Source organism: Pavona decussata, unplaced genomic scaffold (genome assembly GCF_977016875.1).
Source record: "Pavona decussata unplaced genomic scaffold, jaPavDecu1.1 SCAFFOLD_272, whole genome shotgun sequence".
In the NCBI taxonomy this organism is placed as follows: Eukaryota; Metazoa; Cnidaria; class Anthozoa; order Scleractinia; family Agariciidae; genus Pavona; species Pavona decussata.
In genome coordinates, this window is record NW_028145674.1 from 220,462 (window position 1) to 243,027 (window position 22,566).

The window sequence follows — 22,566 nt, forward strand, 5'->3', positions numbered from 1 at the left end:
ACCAATGACGAGATTCGCATGGGCTCTCTTAACATACTGCAATACTGACAAGGTGAGAAAAGCAGACCGTGGGATAGGCAAGTCGGAGTCTTTAGCTTTATTGCGACAACTTGAAACTGGTGTACTGAGTACACCTTAATTTTGTCATATACGCTGGCCTCCTCTGTAACTGATTTGCGAATGAATGGGGCAATTTAGTTTGGAAACAGTGCAATCCAAACGTAGCCTGGACCCAGTCATCATTTTAGGGGACATCGTATTACCTGCTCCCCTAAAAGCGACTGCGTAGGGGTATAACCCAAACGTGACTAGTATTTGTCTTTTTCGTCGCTGGTGTTTTGAACTTTGAACTAATCACTACATAAATCAATAAGTGAGCTTAGCAATCTTTTGCATAGGTATATGCCGTGACCGCAGGCCTATTGCGGAAGCTACCGAGGCGACAACAAAAACCATACGAGAAACTGCAAGCATTGGATCGAGCCGAGGGGATTAGGGGGGGTTCTACTCATAGTACAGGGTATGTGTGAAACGATAGTAAGAGTTAAAATTTAGGTGTGAATTAGGCTTGTCCTTTTGCACAGTTCAGATTCAGAACATAAAATAACTTTATTATATTACATCAGGAGCTACATTTAGGCCTATAGACGCACTAAATTCATACTTGGCATCTACAGACGTCAGCCCTATTAGATCTCAGCTAAAACGCTCATTGGAAAATGCGAGCGGACGAACTTTGATGGTGGACAAGGGGTGGCTCCTGTCAGGTACATGCCAAGAAATAACACCAAATGAGACAGGCGCCCTGTCCCGCGCAATACGTTCACCAGACACGCTGCGTCGCTAGCTCTCTAGTGATAAACATTCTGATGTCGCAGCACACCGTTGATGTGCTAAACGAACTTAAAGAGGAGTTTGCATTGACTGTGAAGCAAGCAAAGGCAAATATCTTTACATCGTCATGGGAGGCCCACATACCGGCGCTCTATCAACCAAGATGCTGCAAGGGTCGACGTCCTAGAGCGACCTGAAGAGTTATCAGCAGGGGCACCCAATGACAGTTTTCTCTTAGATCCTTTGAAACGCTATTTTAGGCTATCTGGTGAGTGCCTTTAAAGTTCTGTAGGTTCATTTTAGGCTGCGCTATAATATTTTTATCTGTTCGGTCATTCTAGGGGAACTTCAGTCTTTTCGAAATTACTAGGGCATTTTTGTCCATTTCTCGAAAACCTTAGGTCTTATTTCCTTTCCGTAAATCTTAGCTGACTTTTTTTCCCCGAAACGACATTTTTGTCAATCCGAAAACAATAGGCCTTAAATTTTCCATATCATGAAAGTTCGAGGTGAAAATTCGAACAGATAATTTACCGAAACCATCCGTTGGGTGCCCCTGTTATCAGTTTTGGTTGTCCGAAAACCAAAGTGCGCGATTCAGTAAATATGGTATATTCCTTCGCATGTCAGCATAGCTCAGATCCTATCTAGAATGATAAAAGAAGCAGAGACCGATACAACGTAGAATTACGGTTTAAAGGTTACTATATTTCGGCTGGCTAAACCTGAGCCTTCTTCAGGTATAATGAAAATTTACATTGGGACATACGCTTACATAGCTGACAAATATTTGCACAATAGCAGAACTACGTTAAACTAAATTGATTGACAGTATAAAATATGAAGCAAATGACCATATTAATAACAAAAAAATAAAAAACGAAGAAATGTACTAGTTTTTTTTTCCTTTTATTATTTGTCAGGGATGCGCATGTCAGCAGTGAGGAGTGATTTTTTTCTGGCTGATAACATTGTTTTGTCCCATCCTCAAGAGAACAGTCAGGGATGAGACCGTAGTGACTTTTGCACGAAGGCGAAAACCAAGGCGTTAATAGTTAGTGGTTCTAACAAGAAAAGTGTTCCCCCAGGTTTCACCTCATTAAAATGCAGAGTATCATACTTTAGCAAGGCTCAGTCCTTTTGGCGTGTATAGATGATAAAAACATTCGGCTATAAATCATCAGTCCTGTCCACACTTTGGTAAAGATTTCATTGTTTTTAATTTTTTTTTTTTTGTTGTTGTTGTTGTTGTTGTTTTCAGCATGTCAGGACACACGTTTCCCGTGTGTTTTTCTCCCAACATAGTCAAACCTAACGTCACGTGAATTAAAAAAAGCGTGACATTTTATTACGTGACTTATGCCATAAACAGAGTCGAATTGATTCACGAGCGCTTTCGCTTCAAGTAAATCCTGCGAACGGATCTCGAAGCGACAGCTCGAAACAAAAAAATCGTTTCGAAATTCAAAGAAAATCAAACTCATCTCCATTTTAAACGATCTTCAAGTCGAAAAGAAGTGGTCCGATGGTAAGTCATTTGAGTTTATTGTCGCTACATCGCAATAAGCGATGATAATTTCTCTTGTTGACTTCACACATCAAGATGGCTATATAATAATGAAAGGATACAAACACAACCAAATATCTTATTTAGACAATGCCTTATTGCAGTTAGCAAAACATGACCTTTCACTGGTGGTTTAAAGGCGAATGCCGAGGTAAACTACATGAAATTTCAATAGTTTCTCTTCGTACTGGTTGCAGTCATGTGCAGTTTGTTTACACGTTTATATTGCGATTTTCGTGCTTTTGAGACCGCTAATGCTCGGCGCTGGTAAAAAGCCCGAAGCTATTTTTTAAACCTGGTTTTAGAGCGATACTTCCTCAATCTACAATTCTAAATTTGAAGGGTTTTAGTATTTTACCGGATCGCGAAATTTTCTATTAAAAAGGTGCGCCAAATTCAGAACTTGGAGGGAGCGAATTTTTGAGATTTTTTGTGGCTCCTCATGACCAGGAAAATTCATTCACTGAAGTATTTTTGGACTCAGATACTTAATAAACACTTCAAAAGCAAATTTTCAAGAAGAAAACTGGGTTTTCTTTGATGCAAATTGAACAGAACGAAGTTTACGAGAAGGTGTGAACCATGTTTATTTCGGGTGTTTTTCAAACCACGAGGGGCCGTCACTGTTTTTTCTATTTTTTCCGATTTAAAAAATATATTTCAGGAAAAAAATCCCACCACGTTTTTAAAACTAGTATGGAGTATCTCTGGACGGAATATGCAGAGTTTTGATTTTTTCATCATGTGCCACTTTTTTATGATTTCGCTCGGTCTTAGTAGACATTCCCTCTTAACTAGTATGCCACCCTGTTAACCATCTTCTACAAACGATGAGTGTGAATAGAGTGTGAGTCGCAAAATGTATACAAAATTAATGTACGGGGTTGTGCGGAAGTCTTGTTGTCCCAACTTTTCATTCAATGTACATTTTACTCACAAATTTACTCTGAACTGTTCTTAGGAACTCAAAGTTGTTCCAGCTTGCTCAGGGTCATTCTGCACTCGGGGTGGGGTACTTCCATATGTACTAGACTTATATGGGTGTGTGCCGCCCAACAGGGTCTGATTTCAGGACTCCTGATGTAGGACAGGGTATCCATCTTTTTTGTTTTAGTCATTAGAACAGGATGTAACATTGGCAACACCTGGACAGGGATTTTCCTTAGCAATTACTGTAATTTTTATTGACGGTATTGTGCATGTTTTTGTGAATATCACGGGATTTAATGGATATACCTGAATTTTCCGGCTCCACGACTGTGAGAAATATCAGAAGCCCCATATATTAATTATTTTAAGAAATTGCCTATTTTTAGAATGCGGCACATTATTTTCAATACCAAACCCAAACTTGGAGGCCTGGGTGACGGCACATAAGTGTATGTACCCACCCAAAACCCACTTGTACAAGTAAGGTGAAAGTTCCTGGACTAAAACAATATGATATGTCTTTAAGGGTACTTGTCATTTCTTTATTTATTTATAAATATATAGTTTACGTATATTGATTTTGACCAGTTAAAAGTTGGTTGGTTTATTGTTAATTTTTTTCCCGATCTTTAGATGGATTCCAGGCATAACTTCATACTCTCAAAGGTAATACTTCTTTTAATTTACAATTGTATAAAAGTTAAGATGGTTTGCCTTGAACATTAATGTTACATTTAAAGACAATTCTAACATTTTAGGCAAATTTATTTCATTTATTTCACTACACACAAGCTACAACAAAAAATGAACTTCAAGAGAAATTGTGCACAAAAACTAAAGAGGAAGTGGCATCCGGCCAACTGTCCCGCTTAATTGCAATTATCCTTATTGTTATGCTTCCAAACTTAAAAAAAATATCTTGAATTCTGATTTTCTGTGAAAAATAAAATTTAAATAACATTTGATACCATTTTTACTTGTTTAACTGCCCACCTTCAAATAAGTGGATACCTCCACTAGGCGTCCACCCTGAAAGCCCAAAAAGTTAACAAGCGCCCACCCTGAAAGTTCAAAAACTTAATTAGTGCCTCCCCCACCTCCCTCTCAACGCCAAACATTCTTGTACTGGCCTTGCGTGAAGTGAGAGGAGCGTCAGTTGTGTTCCAGAATTGGTTTTAAATATGGTAGTCAATGGGCCTCAAGTCCCGCAATTAACAACATAATTTTTTTCTTACTGTAAACACTGTCTGTATTTAACTAGTTAATAGCACATTGTTATATTTATAGATTGCTGATTTTGTTGGGGCAGATTCTGCTGTAGTGGAGGACTTTATACTGGGAGATGAAAAAGTGAGCTGTTTAGAATCTTAAAGACCAAGTTGTTTCCTATAAAGGTGTTACTAAGACATTCATTAAAACTACCAAATTTCAGATGCTTGTACGCATATCAAAGGAAAACTGTGAAAAGTTTATAAATGGAAAAGTCACAATTAAATATAACTGATTATTTATAATTTATGCGAGATAAAAAAAGCACTTAAACAGGGACCTTGGAGCAAATTTAAGTTGGGGGGGGGGGGGGGGGTCTTTGAGTGCAGGGGATACTGGGGCTTCTGAAAATGCTAGAAATACATTAGAAAAAAATTGTAAATCGCAATTAACTTCTGCCCCCCCCCCCCTCCCCCCCCCCCAGTACAACATGCAGGGTTTTAAACACCAAGGAAGATATATTTTTATCAGTCCTTGGCATGAACGAACTGACAGACTTGGAAATATCTCTCCTAATAAATCTCTTCATAGAGGCCAAATTACCTTTGAGTTGATATAATAACCAAATGTTCATTAAAACTGGGCAAGTTTGGAACATTTTTGTGACTCTGAAAAAGAAGAAGAAAGCATTTTACACCCTTCTTGCAGCAAGACCTTCAATTATATTATTGATTAATTGCTTTAAGTTTACGACATGAAATGGCAATTTTCCAGATTTTGCTATCAATGAAACTGAATTTTTTTCGAAGGGTTTTAAAGAGTATATTAAACAGGTAAAGTAGCAATAAACTATGCAAATTGCTAATTTAAGAATGACTCATCACACAATAAACTGTCTTTCTGTTCCCAGTTTGACCAATTTGAAGACTTCTTTGCTGCAGATGGCTCCAGGCGAATTATGTTTTTCTACCAGGAAGCCAATGTGAGTTCTGCCAGTCAGCTAGCTGTTTTGCCTGACATTCAACAGTTTTTATTCCTGGATTGATAGTGCAAGTACAATGTAAAAAAAGTTGTTCTTCTAGTTTAAGATTGTATTGTTGATGTTCGACATATTTGGTTTTCTTAATTTTCAGATAAACAGGGTTGATCTCAGTTCACAGGCTGCCAATTCACCCAAAAAACTGTTCATTTCAGGAGGCAACACTGAGGTACTTGATGGCCAGTGATTCTAAAGGATACATAACCAACACTGTTTAATTTTAATTAATGATTTTCATTTTGATCAGTCTAATGCATGATCTTGTTGCTTCTCTTAGGAACTCCGTGGGACTTGCTTGATTTTTGTCCGTTCGACAACCAAAGCAATCACTATACAGAACATTGCTCAGGTAATTGAGGGATTGAATATTAAGTACTTCCTTGAAATACATTGTATAGTCATCTCTGAGAATTGATCACTCGTGTCCCTTAATGTTAGAGAAGTAATTTTAAAATCAGGAGTGCATAAAACTGTTTGTGGAAAAAAAATAGTTGTGTTTCAGTAATTTTGAATACTGGTGAGGAACTTTCTCCAAAATGAGCAGCCTATCAGTATACACCAGTGGGAAGGAAGAGTGCCCCTGGGAGTATACTGTAATAATATGTACTCTGACTGCAATTCTTGAAAACATTTAAGACATTTCCAATAAAAAATTCCAGTCAGCTTCTGAGGATTTTTATTTAATATAAGGTATGTTTTGGGGGCAGTTTGAACTGTACAATGTATATTAAGTGCCCGTACAATATACATTGCTTCCCTTGAATAACTGCCATCTTTGTAGAACATTATTTAAAACAATCATGCTGGCTTAGGAAATGTAGTATTAGTCTAGCCATTCTTAAATCTTAACTGAATATTGTTTACATTGTACTTCATGGAAATAGGAAAGATACATAACAGTGCCCAAGAAAGGATTACATTTTGGTTCAATCAGTTACATGACTGTGTACATAATTTTGTTTTTTAGGAGGTGAATTTTATGGCTATGGATGTTTCTAAAGGAGATGTCCTTGCAGGATTGCAAGGCCTTTTTGGAAATATCATGATCCCTGCCCTTCAAAAACAAGAGGTAATGAACTGTTGTTTTGAATGCAGTTCATTTCAATAATTATTAATCAGTGATGGCATTTGTGTACACACCATTTTTTACGCTCACAATTAACTCTGCCATGGACCTTCAACACCTCAATACAATCATGACCAGTCCAAGTTAATTTATTTAAAAAAATTCAGTGTAACTTTGTTTATCTTCTTTTTCAATGTGGTTGTTTCAAACAACATGTTAATGTACTGTAGCATCAATAATGTTTAACTAGTGTCTAAATTGACCAAATTAGCCTCCAGGAGTACCTTAATTTTACAAAGTTAAAGGGGAAGTATCATGGGGTTTTTGATATCTTTTGTTTAAAATGATGAAGGAAGCCCTTCAACCAGCTGCCAAGTAATTCTAGAATGGCGAGAGGAAATAAATCAACTCAATTCTTGAAAGGAACAACTCATACATGTAATTTGTTTTCTAGCACATTTTGGAAACAAAAATGCGAGAACTTGAAAAACATTAGCCTGGCTAACATTTGTCAAGTTTCAATCCATACCAGCCTACTCTGTCTCTGGCCAGAGGCACTAATCAACAGTTTTATATTGCACTGGGGTGATAATTTATAACAAACTTGACAATTATTTCGTTGTTTCTGCTGACAGACAAACATTTTTGAGTTTTAAAATGATAGCGAATTTGCGTGATACTTCCCCTTTAAGGTCCATTAACCCAATTGTCTTTACAACTGCCAGCCTGGCTATCTGTAGTCTCAATATGGTCTTTATGTTTCCACATTTCTCAAAAAAGTACATTGGTTACCCGATGACAGTTAACGGTGAGGAAGTTGCTGCATGTGATCCCACCATTAGTCCTTTGATTATTGCAATTTACTTGTTTATAAATTTGTTGATATGTTTACTGTTTTACTTAGAATTGGGGTGAGCTTCCAGGTAACTCTGGTCAAGTTCAGGAATTTCTTGAATCATTGAATAATTTTGTTGGAATCTTGGGTGGAGCCAGAACAAGCATGAAAGGAAGGTGAGGCAGATTGAATCTAGGAAAAAAAAACATACAAAGTTATTGACATTTGTGTCATGGAGGGATAGTACCAGTTTGCTGTTGCCTAAGAAAAATTTCAAGGAGCCCAAAAGGCCAAAAGCCGAGAAGTTACTGAACCCAACGTGTGAAGTGTTAGGTGCTGCTGCAAAACATTTAGGTACCCAGAGTATTTTCTAGGGCACCCCAGGCTACCGGGCTCATGTTTGGCAGCAGCCTTGCTCTTGAAGTCACTGCTAATGGGGCACACATGTAAGGCCATAGCAACGTCCACTTCACATTTCGCTGACCTTTCGCCCCCTGATCTTTTGTTGACTTTTGGGCTTCACCTGGGCACTTGAGAGTTGACCAGTATAGCTAATTTGGTTATCATTGACAAGTTGACTATAAATTTTGTGCTGAGACATAAGAGCAGAGTGACCTTTCTCATTCATTCCTATCCTTTGCCACCACTTTCAACACTCATGCATACATTTGTCTATCAAGTGAGGGTGATTTTGACACCCAACTTGCCATGTGATTGCATAACTATCTAGTACTTACAGCTTTTTGACACAACTATAACGTCTTCAGCCAGCTATGTTGTGATGAATTCTGTGGCAACAGAGTCAGTTGTTCTTTATGTCAAACGTAATTTAAGGGGAGAATGGGATCTAAACATTGTCAAGTGCATCGCACTTGCACTACACTGATTTAAACCATTTTAATTTTCTTGGCCTGAAAAACAGGGTTCAACTTGGGGATCATGACCTGGGACCAGTACTTGATGGCCTGAAAAGACCTTCTGATTATGTGCTTGCTGGTAAGGATTGTCTGATTCTTTTTCAATTTTATACCAAGAACACTGCCTTAAAAACATTTGTGGAACATGCTAAAGCTCGTGCAGTCTTTCTTTCAGTTGTACACATCCTTCCAGTGTAGTCTGACCACACTGTTAGTATGGCCACATTTCAGCAACGTGATGGTGGTCATAGCAATGGAGTTAGACAGTCTGTCTGTCTTGGTTGAGGTATTTTTTGGTGCATAACTCCTATCTGTTTATTTTAGCCAATAATCCTGATGTAGTGGACAAGCTTGAGGGTCTTATAGCCCAGTGGTCCAAAGTAATTGAACAAGTTCTTGCTGAGAGTGAACAGGTAGGAAATGTTATAGTATTTATTTTGTTTAATCAGTCTGTTTTAAAATCGTCATCAATGTTTCAATCCCAGGGCTATTCAATGCCAGCAGCCTGCAGTATGGAGACCTTCATCTTTGTGGTTCTTGCTATGGAGACTTCCACCATTGGGATTGCACTGTTGAGATTGTGTGGGCTCTGAAAGGAGCTGAGACTTGTTGCTAAGTCTTTCCAATGGGCACTTTCATTGCAGCCATAGAGACTTAAACTATGGAGATTTTGACCTTGGTGGTTCTCACTATGTAGAGATACCCCTTGTAGGGACTTCTTTTGTTGACTGTTCCTGTATGGGGGCTTTCACTGTGTTGACTTCAGCTTTTGAGAAGAGCTATTTCAACCACATTTAGAAATTTCCCTTGTGAAGGTTTCCATTATGGCGCTTCTATTATATATGCAGACTTCTGCAGTGAGGGCTTCTGCTTGTGAGTTCTCATTGTGGAGACCTCCCCTGTGGGGATGTCCACTGGGGATACTTCCAATGCATGTCATTTTGGAGATGTGACCTAGTAATGGAGGCTTTCATTGTAAAAGCTTTCATTGTGTTCTGCCCCTACCACAGCTTTTACTCAGAAGATTTCATTGCAGTAGAGACCTCTTCAATGGGTTAGTCCACTGTGAGGTCTTCCATGCTAGAGATGTCCATTGTGTGGTTTTCAACTTGCCATCTTCAATGCACATATTCATTCTGAGTTCTTCACTTTTGGCCTTCGTAAGTGGATATATCCACTGTCGGGTCTTCAACTTTGCATTTTCCACAATAGAAATGTTCAATTTGGGCTCTTCCACAAAGGAGACACTCATATGGTTGTCTTGTTGGGGACTTTCCGCAATGGAGATTGGGGTCTCCTCTTTGGTTCTTCCACTGAGGAAATGTAGACTATGGAATCATCCACCTTGGGTCTTTCATACTCGAGTTGTCCAGTATGGGGTATTTCACAATGAGGGTGTTCTTTAGAGGATCTTGCACGATGGAAACGTTTCTTTCTGAGTCTTCTATAATGGAGATGCCTGCTTTGGGGTCTTCCACAGTGAATATGTCCACTTTCATGTAGGGGTCTTCCACGATTGAGATGTCCACTGGGCGGTCTTCCACATAATTTGGAGGTGCCCATTATGGGGTCTTTCACTATTGAGATGTCTACTTTGAGTTTTTCCACAATGGAGATGCCTACTGTGGGCTTTTCCACAATGAGATGTCCACTGTGGGGTCTTCCACAATGGAGATATTCACTGTGAGGTCGTCCACAATGGAGATGTTTCACATAGTGTCTTTCACAATGGAGATGTCCACTATGGCATCCTCCACAATGGAGATGTCCACTATGGGGTCTTCCACAATGGAGATGTCCACTGTGGGGTCTTCCACAATGGGGATGTCCACTGTGGGGTCTTCCACAATGTAGATATCCACTGTGGGATCTTCCACAATGGAGATGTCCACTGTGGGGTCTTCCACAATGGAGATGTTTCACATGTTGTCTTCCACAATGTAGATGTCCACTGTGGGATCTTCCACAATGGAGATGTCCACTTTGGGATCTTCCACAATGGAGATGTTTCACATGTTGTCTTCCACAATGGAGATGTCCACTGTGGGGTCTTCCACAATGGAGATGTCCACTGTGGGGTCTTCCACAATGTCGATGTCCACTGTGGGATCTTCCACAATGGAGATGTCCACTTTGGGGTCTTCCACAATGGAGATGTTTCACATGTTGTCTTCCACAATGGAGATGTCCACTGTGGGGTCTTGCACAATGGAGATGTCCACTGTGGGGTCTTCCACAATGAAGATGTCCACTTTGGGGTCTTCCACAATGGAGATGTCCACTATGGGGTCTTCCACAATATAGATGTCCACTGTGGGGTCTTCTACAGTGGAGATGTCCACTGTAGGGTCTTCCACAATGGAGATGTCCACTGTGGGGTCTTCCACAATGGAGATGTTTCACATGTTGTCTTCCACAATGTAGATGTCCACTGTGGGATCTTCCACAATGGAGATGTCCACTTTGGGGTCTTCCACAATGGAGATGTTTCACATGTTGTCTTCCACAATGGAGATGTCCACTGTGGGGTCTTCCACAATGGAGATGTCCACTGTGGGGTCTTCCACAATGTCGATGTCCACTGTGGGATCTTCCACAATGGAGATGTCCACTTTGGGGTCTTCCACAATGGAGATGTTTCACATGTTGTCTTCCACAATGGAGATGTCCACTGTGGGGTCTTGCACAATGGAGATGTCCACTGTGGGGTCTTCCACAATGAAGATGTCCACTTTGGGGTCTTCCACAATGGAGATGTCCACTATGGGGTCTTCCACAATATAGATGTCCACTGTGGGGTCTTCTACAGTGGAGATGTCCACTGTAGGGTCTTCCACAATGGAGATGTCCACTGTGGGGTCTTCCACAATGGAGATGTTTCACATGTTGTCTTCCACAATGTAGATGTCCACTGTGGGATCTTCCACAATGGAGATGTCCACTTTGGGGTCTTCCACAATGGAGATGTTTCACATGTTGTCTTCCACAATGGAGATGTCCACTGTGGGGTCTTCCACAATGGAGATGTCCACTGTGGGGTCTTCCACAATGTCGATGTCCACTGTGGGATCTTCCACAATGGAGATGTCCACTTTGGGGTCTTCCACAATGGAGATGTTTCACATGTTGTCTTCCACAATGGAGATGTCCACTGTGGGGTCTGCCACAATGGAGGTGTCCACTATGCCGTCCTCCACAATGGAGATGTCCACTATGGAGTCTTGCACAATGGAGATGTCCACTGTGGGGTCTTCCACAATGAAGATGTCCACTTTGGGGTCTTCCACAATGGAGATGTCCACTATGGGGTCTTCCACAATATAGATGTCCACTGTGGGGTCTTCTACAGTGGAGATGTCCACTGTAGGGTCTTCCACAATGGAGATGTCCACTTTGGGGTCTTCCACAATGGAGATGTTTCACATGTTGTCTTCCACAATGGAGATGTCCACTGTGGGGTCTTCCACAATGGAGATGTCCACTATGCTGTCCTCCACAATGGAGATGTCCACTATGGAGTCTTGCACAATGGAGATGTCCACTGTGGGGTCGTCCACAATGAAGATGTCCACTTTGGGGTTTTCCACAATGGAGATGTCCACTATGGGGTCTTCCACAATGTAGATGTCCACTGTGGGGTCTTCTACAGTGGAGATGTCCACTGTAGGGTCTTCCACAATGCAGATGTCCACTGTGGGGTCTTCTACAGTGGAGATGTCCACTGTGGGGTCTTCCACAATGGAGATGTCCACTATGGGGTCTTCCATAATCGAGATGTCCACTGTGGGGTCTTCCACAATGGAGATGTCCACTGTGGGGTCTTCCACAATGGAGATGTCCACTGTGCACTCATGTCCAATACACTCGACCTGAGTCCGGTTGACTTCACTCCCAGGCGGATTGCATCAGATCGCGACCGGAACCGGAAATGAGTGCAAGGCGTCGGTGATACCGGAAGTAAGGGGTTAACAGAAGCGAGCGGGGGATTGAAAAGTTGGCAAACAGACTCCATCGGATCCGATGGAGACAGTTCGTCTTGACAAGAGTCAATCAGACTCCCGGAAGTCTGTTCGCGCGAGACAGAGGAAATATCTCAAAACAAGCGCGCTACCTATGTAACATTAGTCGTTCTTTAAGCCATACAAAACAAGCGCGCTACACATTTAATATTAGTCGTTCTTTAAGCCATGAGGCGAAACAAGCGCACTACACATGAAACATTAGTCGTTCTTTGAGCCATACAAAACAAGCGCGCTACACATTTAATATTAGTCATTCTTTAAGCCATGAGGCGAAACAAGCGCGCTACACATGAAACATTAGTCGTTCTTTGAGCCATACAAAACAAGCCCGCTTTACATGTAATATAAGTCGTTCTTTAAGCCATAAACCGAAACAAGCGCACAACACATCAATATATCTCCTTCTTTAATCCATGAACCGGAACAAGCACGCTACACATGAATAAATCTCGTTCTTTAATCCATGAACCGAAACAAGCGTACTACACATGAATATATCTCGTTCTTTAATCCATGAACTGAAACAAGCACGCTACACATGAATGTATCTCGTTCTTTGCAACATCAGTCGTTCTTTCAGCCATGAGGTGAAACAAGCACGCTACGTCGTTCTAAAAGCCATGGGGCGAGACAAGCGTGCTACATATGAAATATACGAGGCGAATTAAGTCAACATCATGAAACTTTACACGCGACTCTATGTCTCGGAAATTAACTAAAACTAAATTATAAAATACTTTTTGGCTGATAACTTTATATCAGTCAATCCATATGTACCAAAGAACGAGCAACTTGGTGTTATACTAAAGTTAATAAGCAGGCTGTTCTGGTTTAATCACCTCATTATAAACAACGACAATTCAGCCAAACAGTTTTCATTTCAAGAACTTGTGGGACTCATAACAATGTTTATATTATTTATCAAAAAGCTGTTAATCGATCTGGTTAGGATAAATCTTGGTTATGCATGACAAGTTTCAGAAGTTTGGTCCCCCAACAGAAATCCCAGGGGGTACTTCCCTATAAAAGTGATGGGCTTGTTTGTTAAGAGGTAGCAGAATTTGGTTTATAGTCATGTTTCAAATTAATTCCACTCCTAGTAGGTTGCAATTCAACAACAACAAATTATATAAATGGCACTGAAAATTTTAATACAGGTAACCTTCGAACAGTTTTTTATCAATAACTGTTTTAAATTTTGTCATGAGACTTATCGAAATAATATTATAGTGTTAACAGCAGGCATTTACGATATAGTACCCTAAGCGTACCAATTAACAATTTTATAGCCCTAAAAGGTATGACAAGCACTCCAACCACTTTTTAGGGGAGTACCCCTCTGGGACACGAATTCCAGCTTTATGATGGAATATGTGTTGCCTTGTGCAACTAAGTCTGATTTTGGTAAATAACGGTAATGGTAATGCATTTATATACCGCATTTTCTATTCATATATATTCAAATGCGGTTTGCATCAGCATATGTCCATTAGCGACCTCATCCTACCCACCTAACCCATGAAATCATGAAACAGCACAAAGACCTGACCAGCACACCGGGAACTCCATGCCCTACTCTTTGCGATTAGTGTCTGGGTTCTTTAACGTCCCTCAGGGTTATGAAAATTGAAGTGTTGTGTGACGGGGCCTACGGTTTATCCTCCTTATGCGAGAAGACTAGAAAGTCTGACCATTTGCAGATGTCATTACAAAGGCAGCACTTTCTCCTCAGTTATTTAAAGACCCTGAGTGTTGGTCCGGCCTAGGTTTGAACCCACGACCTCCAGCACGGTAGTCCGATGCTCAATCAACTGAGCTAACCGGTCGGCGGCTGAATGAATCTATTTGCCAGGAAAAGCACTACTATTTCTCTTCTAGTGTTGTACGGTTTTTACATCCTAGTTATTTCCAACTGCTATCAATTCTACCTACCTAAATATGTACCATACAATGAAAGGAATGTTGATCTAGGCATAGTTGTTCAAAGCTGGGTTAAGATAACCCCGGGTTAATGTGAAATTTTAATTCAGAAATGAAACTAAAAAATCATTTTAGTTTTAATTCTTTTTTGATCTACAACTTAAAATAACAGAAAATTATCTGGAAAATGCTTTTAAACACAACAAAAAGGAACTTGGGTTCAATTTTAACCCGAGTTAAGTGCTTACCACCTTCGAACAACTGGGCCCTGGTGTTTTAGTAAATCTTTTTCACACAAGATGTTATTACTGGTTCAAACATGAATGGAACAAGTTACTTTCACTTCAATTCTGTCGTTCACAATATTCTTAACTTTGAAAAATTCAACAAAGGAGATTCAGATACCCTGCCAAACAGACAGTGTATCGGGTCATTTTAATCTCTTTTCTAAAATGATGGGTTGGTAGTGTATCTGAAGTTTTCAAAGATTAATTTTTGTTTCTATCATGACAACTTTGTATTTTAACTTAAATGTTCCTATTAGCAAATTAAACTTACTCTTTTAACGACAAATACCATATCGTTCTTATTCATATAGACCATGATAAAAGAAAGCAAATGACAAACTCACACAATAATATCAGCAGTTGCTATAAATTAAAGAGATCCCGATTTCACAGCAAATACTACTGCCCAGCAAGGACTATTAACAAACTTGCCAATCAGCAAAAAAAGCAGAGCATCAAACCCCAATGGAATTTAGATGATTATTAAAGTACTCCAGAGGGCAAAGGAAAATAATCTCTAGTGAACTCTAAAATTATGGCATTCATATCAATTGAAAACAACTCAAAAGAGTTAGTCACTTTTTGCACTACCCATCTTCCTCACAACCCATTCATGGCCTGTTATTTTTCTCTCAAGATTAAGGTGAACACGAGAATGCAGAACTGTTTTTAAACCAAACCTCCGAAAAAATGTAGATGTGCAACTTACTTTAACCTGCCATATTCAATAACACAACCCCCACCCATATCAAAATCAGCCTTAAAAACAAAACCATTTTTTTTTAATTTCTTATTATGCACCATGAGTGACAACATCATAGGAACAGGCCTAAAGTAAAAATAAAGTTAATTTTTTTCCAGCCATTCATGATTCTACCTTACCAAAATAAGAGTGATACTGGAAAATATAAATTAAATAATAATTACACTAGATTTCTTGTCTGCAAGTTTACAAAAAATTGAGCGGGAAATAAATGCCTAGTGGAACCACTAAAAGCTTTTAGCAAAGCCACAGGATTTAAACATGACCAAACAAAATATTTAGCAGGCATTCCCTAATGAGCAGACAGTAGCTGAAGTCCCCAAAAATTGCCCTTATGACACATTAACCAAGCACCTAAAAAGTACCTGAAATGGCATTATATTATTACCAACCTGTATTTATGCTGAGATGCAAACATACTGAATAGGGAAACAATAAAGCCACATCTTATGAAGACATGCTTTCCATGTAAAACCAATACATTTGTCCCCATTTCAATGAAATGCTACCACACATACACACATCATGTATAAATTTCCAAAACAATCACCTGCCAGCTGAGACAGCAACAAACATTACTATATTAAACATAATTCAAATTAATACAACAAGAATATATTATAATTACACACAGATGAAAATCTACTTCTCAACAATCTCTGTTTTCCAGTTCACTGTTTTCAAAATCTGAGTCAGTTCAAGGTGACAGTTCTTGAGGTCTAAATTAACAGACCTACACACTGCCACAAATTACATAATACGCCTCCTAAAAGAACAGTCAAATAAGGCATGAAAAGACAAGTATTTTCCCTTAGTCAAAATTACAAATAGCAGTACATAGCCACCAAAAAAATGATTCAAGTCAGACCAAACTCTAATTGTGAAAACAGTCAGTATAAAATGCAGACTACAGACTGGGTAATAGGTAAAAAATATATGCAGACAGGACACTGGGTATTAAATGCAGTTGAGACCAAAACCGTCTCTTCGTCAAATACAGCATGAATTTTCAATTTCAACTTACCCTATAGTGTCCACAATCCATTTCCAAGATCATCTCTGGCGAAATTGACCATATTTTTACCCATTTGTCAACAGTTTTCTTATCTCAATTTGGTAGCTTTCATTTCCTGAGGCCCTTTCTTCACAAAGATTGCTCAATCTTAATCCCTTTGAATTAGTTGGTAAAGAATTACGCCCGTGACAGTTTTCATATTATAATGAAGGAAACAGGGTTGATTCCTGAAAAGGCAAGCAATTTTAAATCGACAGATTTTAACTTGTTTCTTTGATTAAATAATTTCAAAAACATTGCATACCTTTAGTATTCTACGATACATGAACACATATTTTATTCAAAAAACATTTTACTGCAATGTTGACACAAAGCAATAAAGAGGTCGACCAGTAAAGGTCATGTGTCCGCGTTATTGCTTACATCATACGTTGGGGTTGTTTATTTCAATTCAAGATTGACGCTTTTCGAAAGAATATATAAAAATGTCAATTTTACAGAAAAGGATCTTGAAAGCCAATTGGACTCAACTTACACTAGTCTCAATTGAGAGACTGTTTTGGTCTCACTCTGCATTTTATATCCAGTCTGCAGACTCCATTTTATACCTAGTCTGCATTTTATACCCAGTCTGCAGTCTGCAATCTGCACCCTGCAATCTGCATTTTATACTGACCTATTGTGAATAGCACCTCCTCCTAGTATGAAAAAACCATGAAAGCATACTTCTTTAACCAGGGGTACCCAACGACTGTTTTGTGCAAAATATCTGTTCGCAGAAGCAATATTCCATACAATATTATATTAAGACTTACTTGTTGACCATTGAAATTACTAGCTAACCGTTCCATTCGATTCATGTCAATTTTAGAAGCTTGCGTTAATAATCCCTACGATTGTCTGAAGTTAGATTTTTCACATTTCACTGCCTAAATAAACCTATTTTTCTCCCTACCCCTTTCGACGCCTGCTACGCAGGCTATGCAAAATAGCTATACAGATTCAAAGAAATGAAAATTCAAAGACTGGGAGGAATTAGCAAAATTCCCTTTTTAGTATTTCAATTGAATTTTCAATAAAATAATTCTGAAACCCTAGGATGACCAACACGTACAAATTCCAAAGCGCCAATAAGTGCAATTCTAGAGTTCTAAAAGTACTCTGGAGAGCCTAAAAAGAGTTTTCAATGCATTAAAGGAAACCGTCGTTAAGACTGCCACCTGTTCAACCATACGTACAAAACTAACTTTAACCATAACAAAAATTTCATGATAAATTCTGCCTCCTGCGATTTGGAAACATAAAAATTCTTCACCTTTGAGAACTGGCAGTAACTTATAAATCCATGCATCCCAAAGTGACCGCGTTCGAAACCACTTTTTACGCCAAATATAATATTCAAATGCCGGACGCCATTTTGTTTTGGAACACAACTCCCAAGCTCTCTCGATATTAGAGTCCAAGCCCACGAAAGTGAGTGCACGCACGCATTCAATTCGCGTTCGTGTCGCGACTAACACCAACCTTAGTTACAGCGGTTACCAATAACACGCGACCTACCGTCTTCAAAAGAGTTGGATAAAGTTGCGTTTTGGTGGACGTCAATCAAAGGAAAGCCGTTGAAATTATTTTGAATTCTGACAAGATTCCAGGGTAACCCGCCAAGAAACTAAGAATTTTTCCTTGCTAAGAGAAGGTTAGAACTTTATTTAAATTGTTTTCCGAGCCAGATCAAGGGAAAATAAAAGGTATTTTTGAAATAAAAATTTTAATTTTCACTGCACGTGATAATTTGCTCACTTGAACGCGTCGCTGATTCTGCAAAATTATTACGGATAGCGATTTAAAATGTTACAAAAAATGCTTCATCTAAACAATGCCCATTCTTTAAGATAACCTGGATTGGAAATAAACTTAAAAAGTTTACCATCTGTCAGCGGGTAAAACAGCCAATTTCTTGGTTCTTTTTCCTTGAATGTTGTCAGAATTCAAATTAATTTCAACGGCTTTCCTATGATTGACGTCCATCAAAACGCAACTTTATGGAGTCCGTTTGCCGACATTTTCCAACCCCCTCTCAACTACATGCAGCAGTCCGATAGATTCAAGCCACGGCTACCCGTCTAGATCGGATCTGATGGAGTGTGACCGTTTGCCCCAATTTCCACCCCCTCCCAAACTCAACTTATTGTTTATTTATTAAGTCTCTCGCGAACTGACACGCGGCAGTCCGATGGACTCTTGCCACGGCAACCAGTCTCCACCGGATCCGATGGAGTCCGTTTGCCGACATTTTCCACCCCCTCCCAACTCAACTTACTGAATATTAACTAAGTCTCTCGCGAACTGACACGGGGCAGTCCGATGGTCTCGATCCACGGCAACCCGTCTCCATCGGATCCGATGGAGTCCGTTTGCCGACATTTTCCAACCCCCCCTCAACTATAGTTTGCTGTATATATACTAAGTCTCCTGCGAACTGACATGCGGCAGTCCGATGGACTCGTTCCACGGCAACCCGTCTCCATTAGATCCGATGGAGTCCGTTTGCCGACATTTTCCAACCCCCTGTCAACTATAGTTTGCTGTATATATACTAAGACTCTCGCAAACTGACATGCGGCAGTCCAATGGACTCGTTCCACGGCAACCCGTCTCCATCGGATCCGATGGAGTCCGTTTGCCAACATTTTCCACCCCGCCTCCATCTATACTTTGCTGTATGTATACTAAGTCTCTCGCGAACTGACACGTGGCAGTCCGATGGACTCGTTCCACGGCAACCCGTCTCCATCGGATCCGATGGAGTCCGTTTGCCAACATTTTCCACCCCGCCTCCATCTATACTTTGCTGTATGTATACTAAGTCTCTCGCGAACTGACACGTGGCAGTCCGATGGACTCGTTCCACGGCAACCCGTCTCCATCGGATCCGATGGAGTTCGTTTGCCGACAGTTTCCACCCCCCTCCTCAACAATAGTATGCTGTATATTTACTAAGTCCCTTGCGAACTGACACGTGGTAGTCCGATGGACTCGTTCAACGGCAACCCGTCCCCATCGGATCCGATGGAGTCCGTTTGCCGACATTTTCCACCCCCCTCCTCAACTATACTTTGCTGTATTTATACTAAGTCTCTCGCGAACTGACTTCCGGTGAGTCTGGTTGTTCATGGCCTTCGTCCATCGGACTCAGTTTGGGTGTATTAGACAACCCTCCCACTGTGGGGTCCTCCACAATGGAGATATCCACTGTGGGGTCTTCCACAATGGAGATGTCCACTGTGGGGTCTTCCACAATGGAGATGTCCACTGTGGGGTCTTCCACAATGTAGATGTCCACTGTGGGGTCTTCCACAATCGATATGCCTTCTGTGGGGTCTTCCACAATAGAGCTGTCCACTGTGGGGTCTTCCACAATGTAGATGTCCACTGTGGGGTCTTCCACAATGTAGATGTCCACTATGGGGTCTTCCACAATGGAGATGTCCACTGTGGGGTCTTCCACAATCGAGATTCCTACTGTGGGGTCTTCCGCAATGGAGATGTCCACTGTGGGGTCTTCCACAATGGAGATGTCCACTGTGGGGTCTTCCACAATGGAGATGTCCACTGTGGGGTCTTCCACAATCGATATGCCTACTGTGGGGTCTTCCACAATAGAGATGTCCACTGTGAAGTCTTCCACAATGTAGATGTCCACCGTGGGGTCTTCCACAATGTAGATGTCCACTATGGGGTCTTCCACAATGGAGATGTCCACTGTGGGGTCTTCCACAATCGAGATTCCTACTGTGGGGTCTTCCACAATGGAGATGTCCACTGTGGGGTCTTCCACAATGGAGATGTCCACTGTGGGGTCTTCCACAATGTAGATGTCCACTGTGGGGTTTTCCTCAATGGAGATGTCCACTGTGGGGTCTTCCACAATGTAGATGTCCACTGTGGGGTCTTCCACAATGTAGATGTCCACTGTGGGGTCTTCCACAATGTAGATGTCCACTGTGGGGTCTTCTACAATGTAGATGTCCACTATGGGGTCTTCCACAATGGAGATGTCCACTGTGGGGTCTTCCACAATCGAGATTCCTACTGTGGGGTCTTCCACAATGGAGATGTCCACTGTGGGGTTTTCCATAATGGAGATGTCCACTTTGGGGTCTTCCACAATGGAGATGTCCACTGTGGGGTCTTCCACAATGGAGATGTCCACTTTGGGGTATTCTACAAGGGAGATGTCCACCACTGTGTGCCACTGTTGGCTGGTACTTTCTGGGTTCTTAGAAGTAGTCATGTTCACTACGGTGTCTCTCACTTTGGGTTTGGGGTTCGCTGTCTGATCTGTTACAATGGAGAAGACTTTTGTATAATGAAAGCATGTCTATTTAGTAACCATTTTGCAAAGAAAAGTGACTTCATAAAATTGTGTTAGTAAGAACCATCTTGGGGAGTGGATTCTGTAAGTCACTTTACTGGATGGCAAATGTTCTCACTTATAAGGAATTTCCCAACCCTACATTGTAGGGTCATCGCCCTTTTTTGTGTATGTTCTTCAAAGAGTTCTTCTTAAATTTGGCCACTGGTATGCCTGATCTTCGCTAGGTGAAATGTCAGTGAGTTAGTTTCATTCTCAACTTATCTGTGTGTTTTTCTTTTCATTTAGATGAGGAAAGAGGCAGATGATATTGGCCCAAGAGCAGAACTTGAACACTGGAAAGAAAGAATGGCCAAATTTAATGTGTATGTTAACTTGAATTATGAGTACTAAATATGGGCATACAGTAGCTGTAAGGGTGCAAGTAATTTTCTTTTCTCAAGAGGGGATAAATGTATGTCGGTCATTCTGGTGAAAGAAATTATTATGTTCTTATTTTATGAACCATAGTGGTGTTTAAAACAGCTATGTGGACATAATGTTTGGGCTAAGTTGGGGTTAATTGATTTCAGGTGCTTTTTATCATAATAGTTATTGTTTGAGAGATGCCCTAAGGAGCAAAAGATAAATTGTTTGCCTGACAACAGAATTAAAGTTCAGACACCTGAGTTAATTATACCCATTTATATTATCTCTTCCCTTTGACAATCATTCTCTGCATTTTGTTATGCATGTGTATTGTAAGCTGAGAGCCCATATCTGATGTGACTAAACAAGCACAGTTCTTATGGTGGTGTTAGGCAAGGTTAACCTTGAAATTGCACTCAGATGCATGGTACCAGAGGCTGCCTGAAGAAAATGCCCTTAAACATGAATTTTCATTTTTGTTACAGTCTCGTAGACCAGGTGAAGAGCCCTCATTGTAAAGCTACTGTTGGCGTTTTACGGGCTGCAAAGTCAAGAAGTCTAAAGCACTGGAACGATCTGGTTAGACTATTATAGTTATTTAATTGATCATTGTTCCATTTGTACATTGTTATGCATTCTTGAGGCTGTTGTGAGTTAATAAATACCTCATAACATCCAATTTGCCTTAATTCCCAACATTAGGATAAAAGAATAACAGATGCTGCCAATGAAGCCAAGGACAATGTAAAGTATCTGTACACATTGGACAAATTCTTTGGACCCTTAACAAAGTGCTGTCCGGTATGTGTAGTTAAGAATCATGCATAATTTAATCTGTACTGATCAGACCCAGCCCACTTTAATTCAGCTTTTCCGCTTTTCCTAAGTGGTGTAAAATGAAACAATTTTTCTAATTTAATATTTAAAATAACTTATCTTGATTAATAGTAGCTAATTGTATCTTTTTATCTCACTGAAGTCTCAATAGTTATAACAATAAAAGAGTTTAGTGCAAGAGAGGTATTAATTGGCTGCTTTACATGTTTAAGGAACTTGTAAGAAACTTGATCATTGTGACATTAGTTGTTCTGAAACTACTCTTTGCTGCTATTGAATTAGCCATGAAAGTGGCCACTGTAAAGGGTTTCACTGCTTGGCTCAGTTTATGAAGAAGTCAATATTATCATGTGAAAAAATGATGCAACATAGAAATTTTATTTTTCGTGTATGCTGGTGTCACTTACTGAAAAATCTTCTTTCACTACACATTTTGTTCCGAACATTTTGGGTGTTTTGGTTTTATAGGTTTAAAAAAAAGGGGTGTGTCCTCCAGTATAGTGGCATTGAAGCTAAGGATGAAAATTACCACTGTGAAATCA

At 40.1% G+C, this 22,566-nt stretch overlaps 1 protein-coding gene and 1 long non-coding RNA gene across 2 annotated transcripts in view; one reads left to right on the top strand and one right to left on the bottom strand.

The window, feature by feature from the left end:
- LOC146455564 (uncharacterized) overlaps nt 1-22,566 on the bottom strand; it is a 186,923-nt gene that overhangs the window by 102,568 nt on the left and 61,789 nt on the right. The window lies entirely within an intron of this gene.
- Nucleotides 1-22,566, top strand: part of LOC146455571 (dynein axonemal heavy chain 5-like) — a 95,467-nt gene that overhangs the window by 4,870 nt on the left and 68,031 nt on the right. The window contains exons 4-15 of the mRNA XM_085094093.1: nt 3,965-3,997; nt 4,619-4,681; nt 5,451-5,522; nt 5,674-5,748; nt 5,857-5,928; nt 6,547-6,648; nt 7,550-7,656; nt 8,403-8,476; nt 8,722-8,810; nt 21,068-21,144; nt 21,673-21,766; nt 21,890-21,988. Of these exons, the coding sequence (XP_084950219.1) occupies nt 3,965-3,997; nt 4,619-4,681; nt 5,451-5,522; nt 5,674-5,748; nt 5,857-5,928; nt 6,547-6,648; nt 7,550-7,656; nt 8,403-8,476; nt 8,722-8,810; nt 21,068-21,144; nt 21,673-21,766; nt 21,890-21,988 (957 nt within the window). The remainder of the gene's footprint in view (nt 1-3,964; nt 3,998-4,618; nt 4,682-5,450; nt 5,523-5,673; nt 5,749-5,856; nt 5,929-6,546; nt 6,649-7,549; nt 7,657-8,402; nt 8,477-8,721; nt 8,811-21,067; nt 21,145-21,672; nt 21,767-21,889; nt 21,989-22,566) is intronic.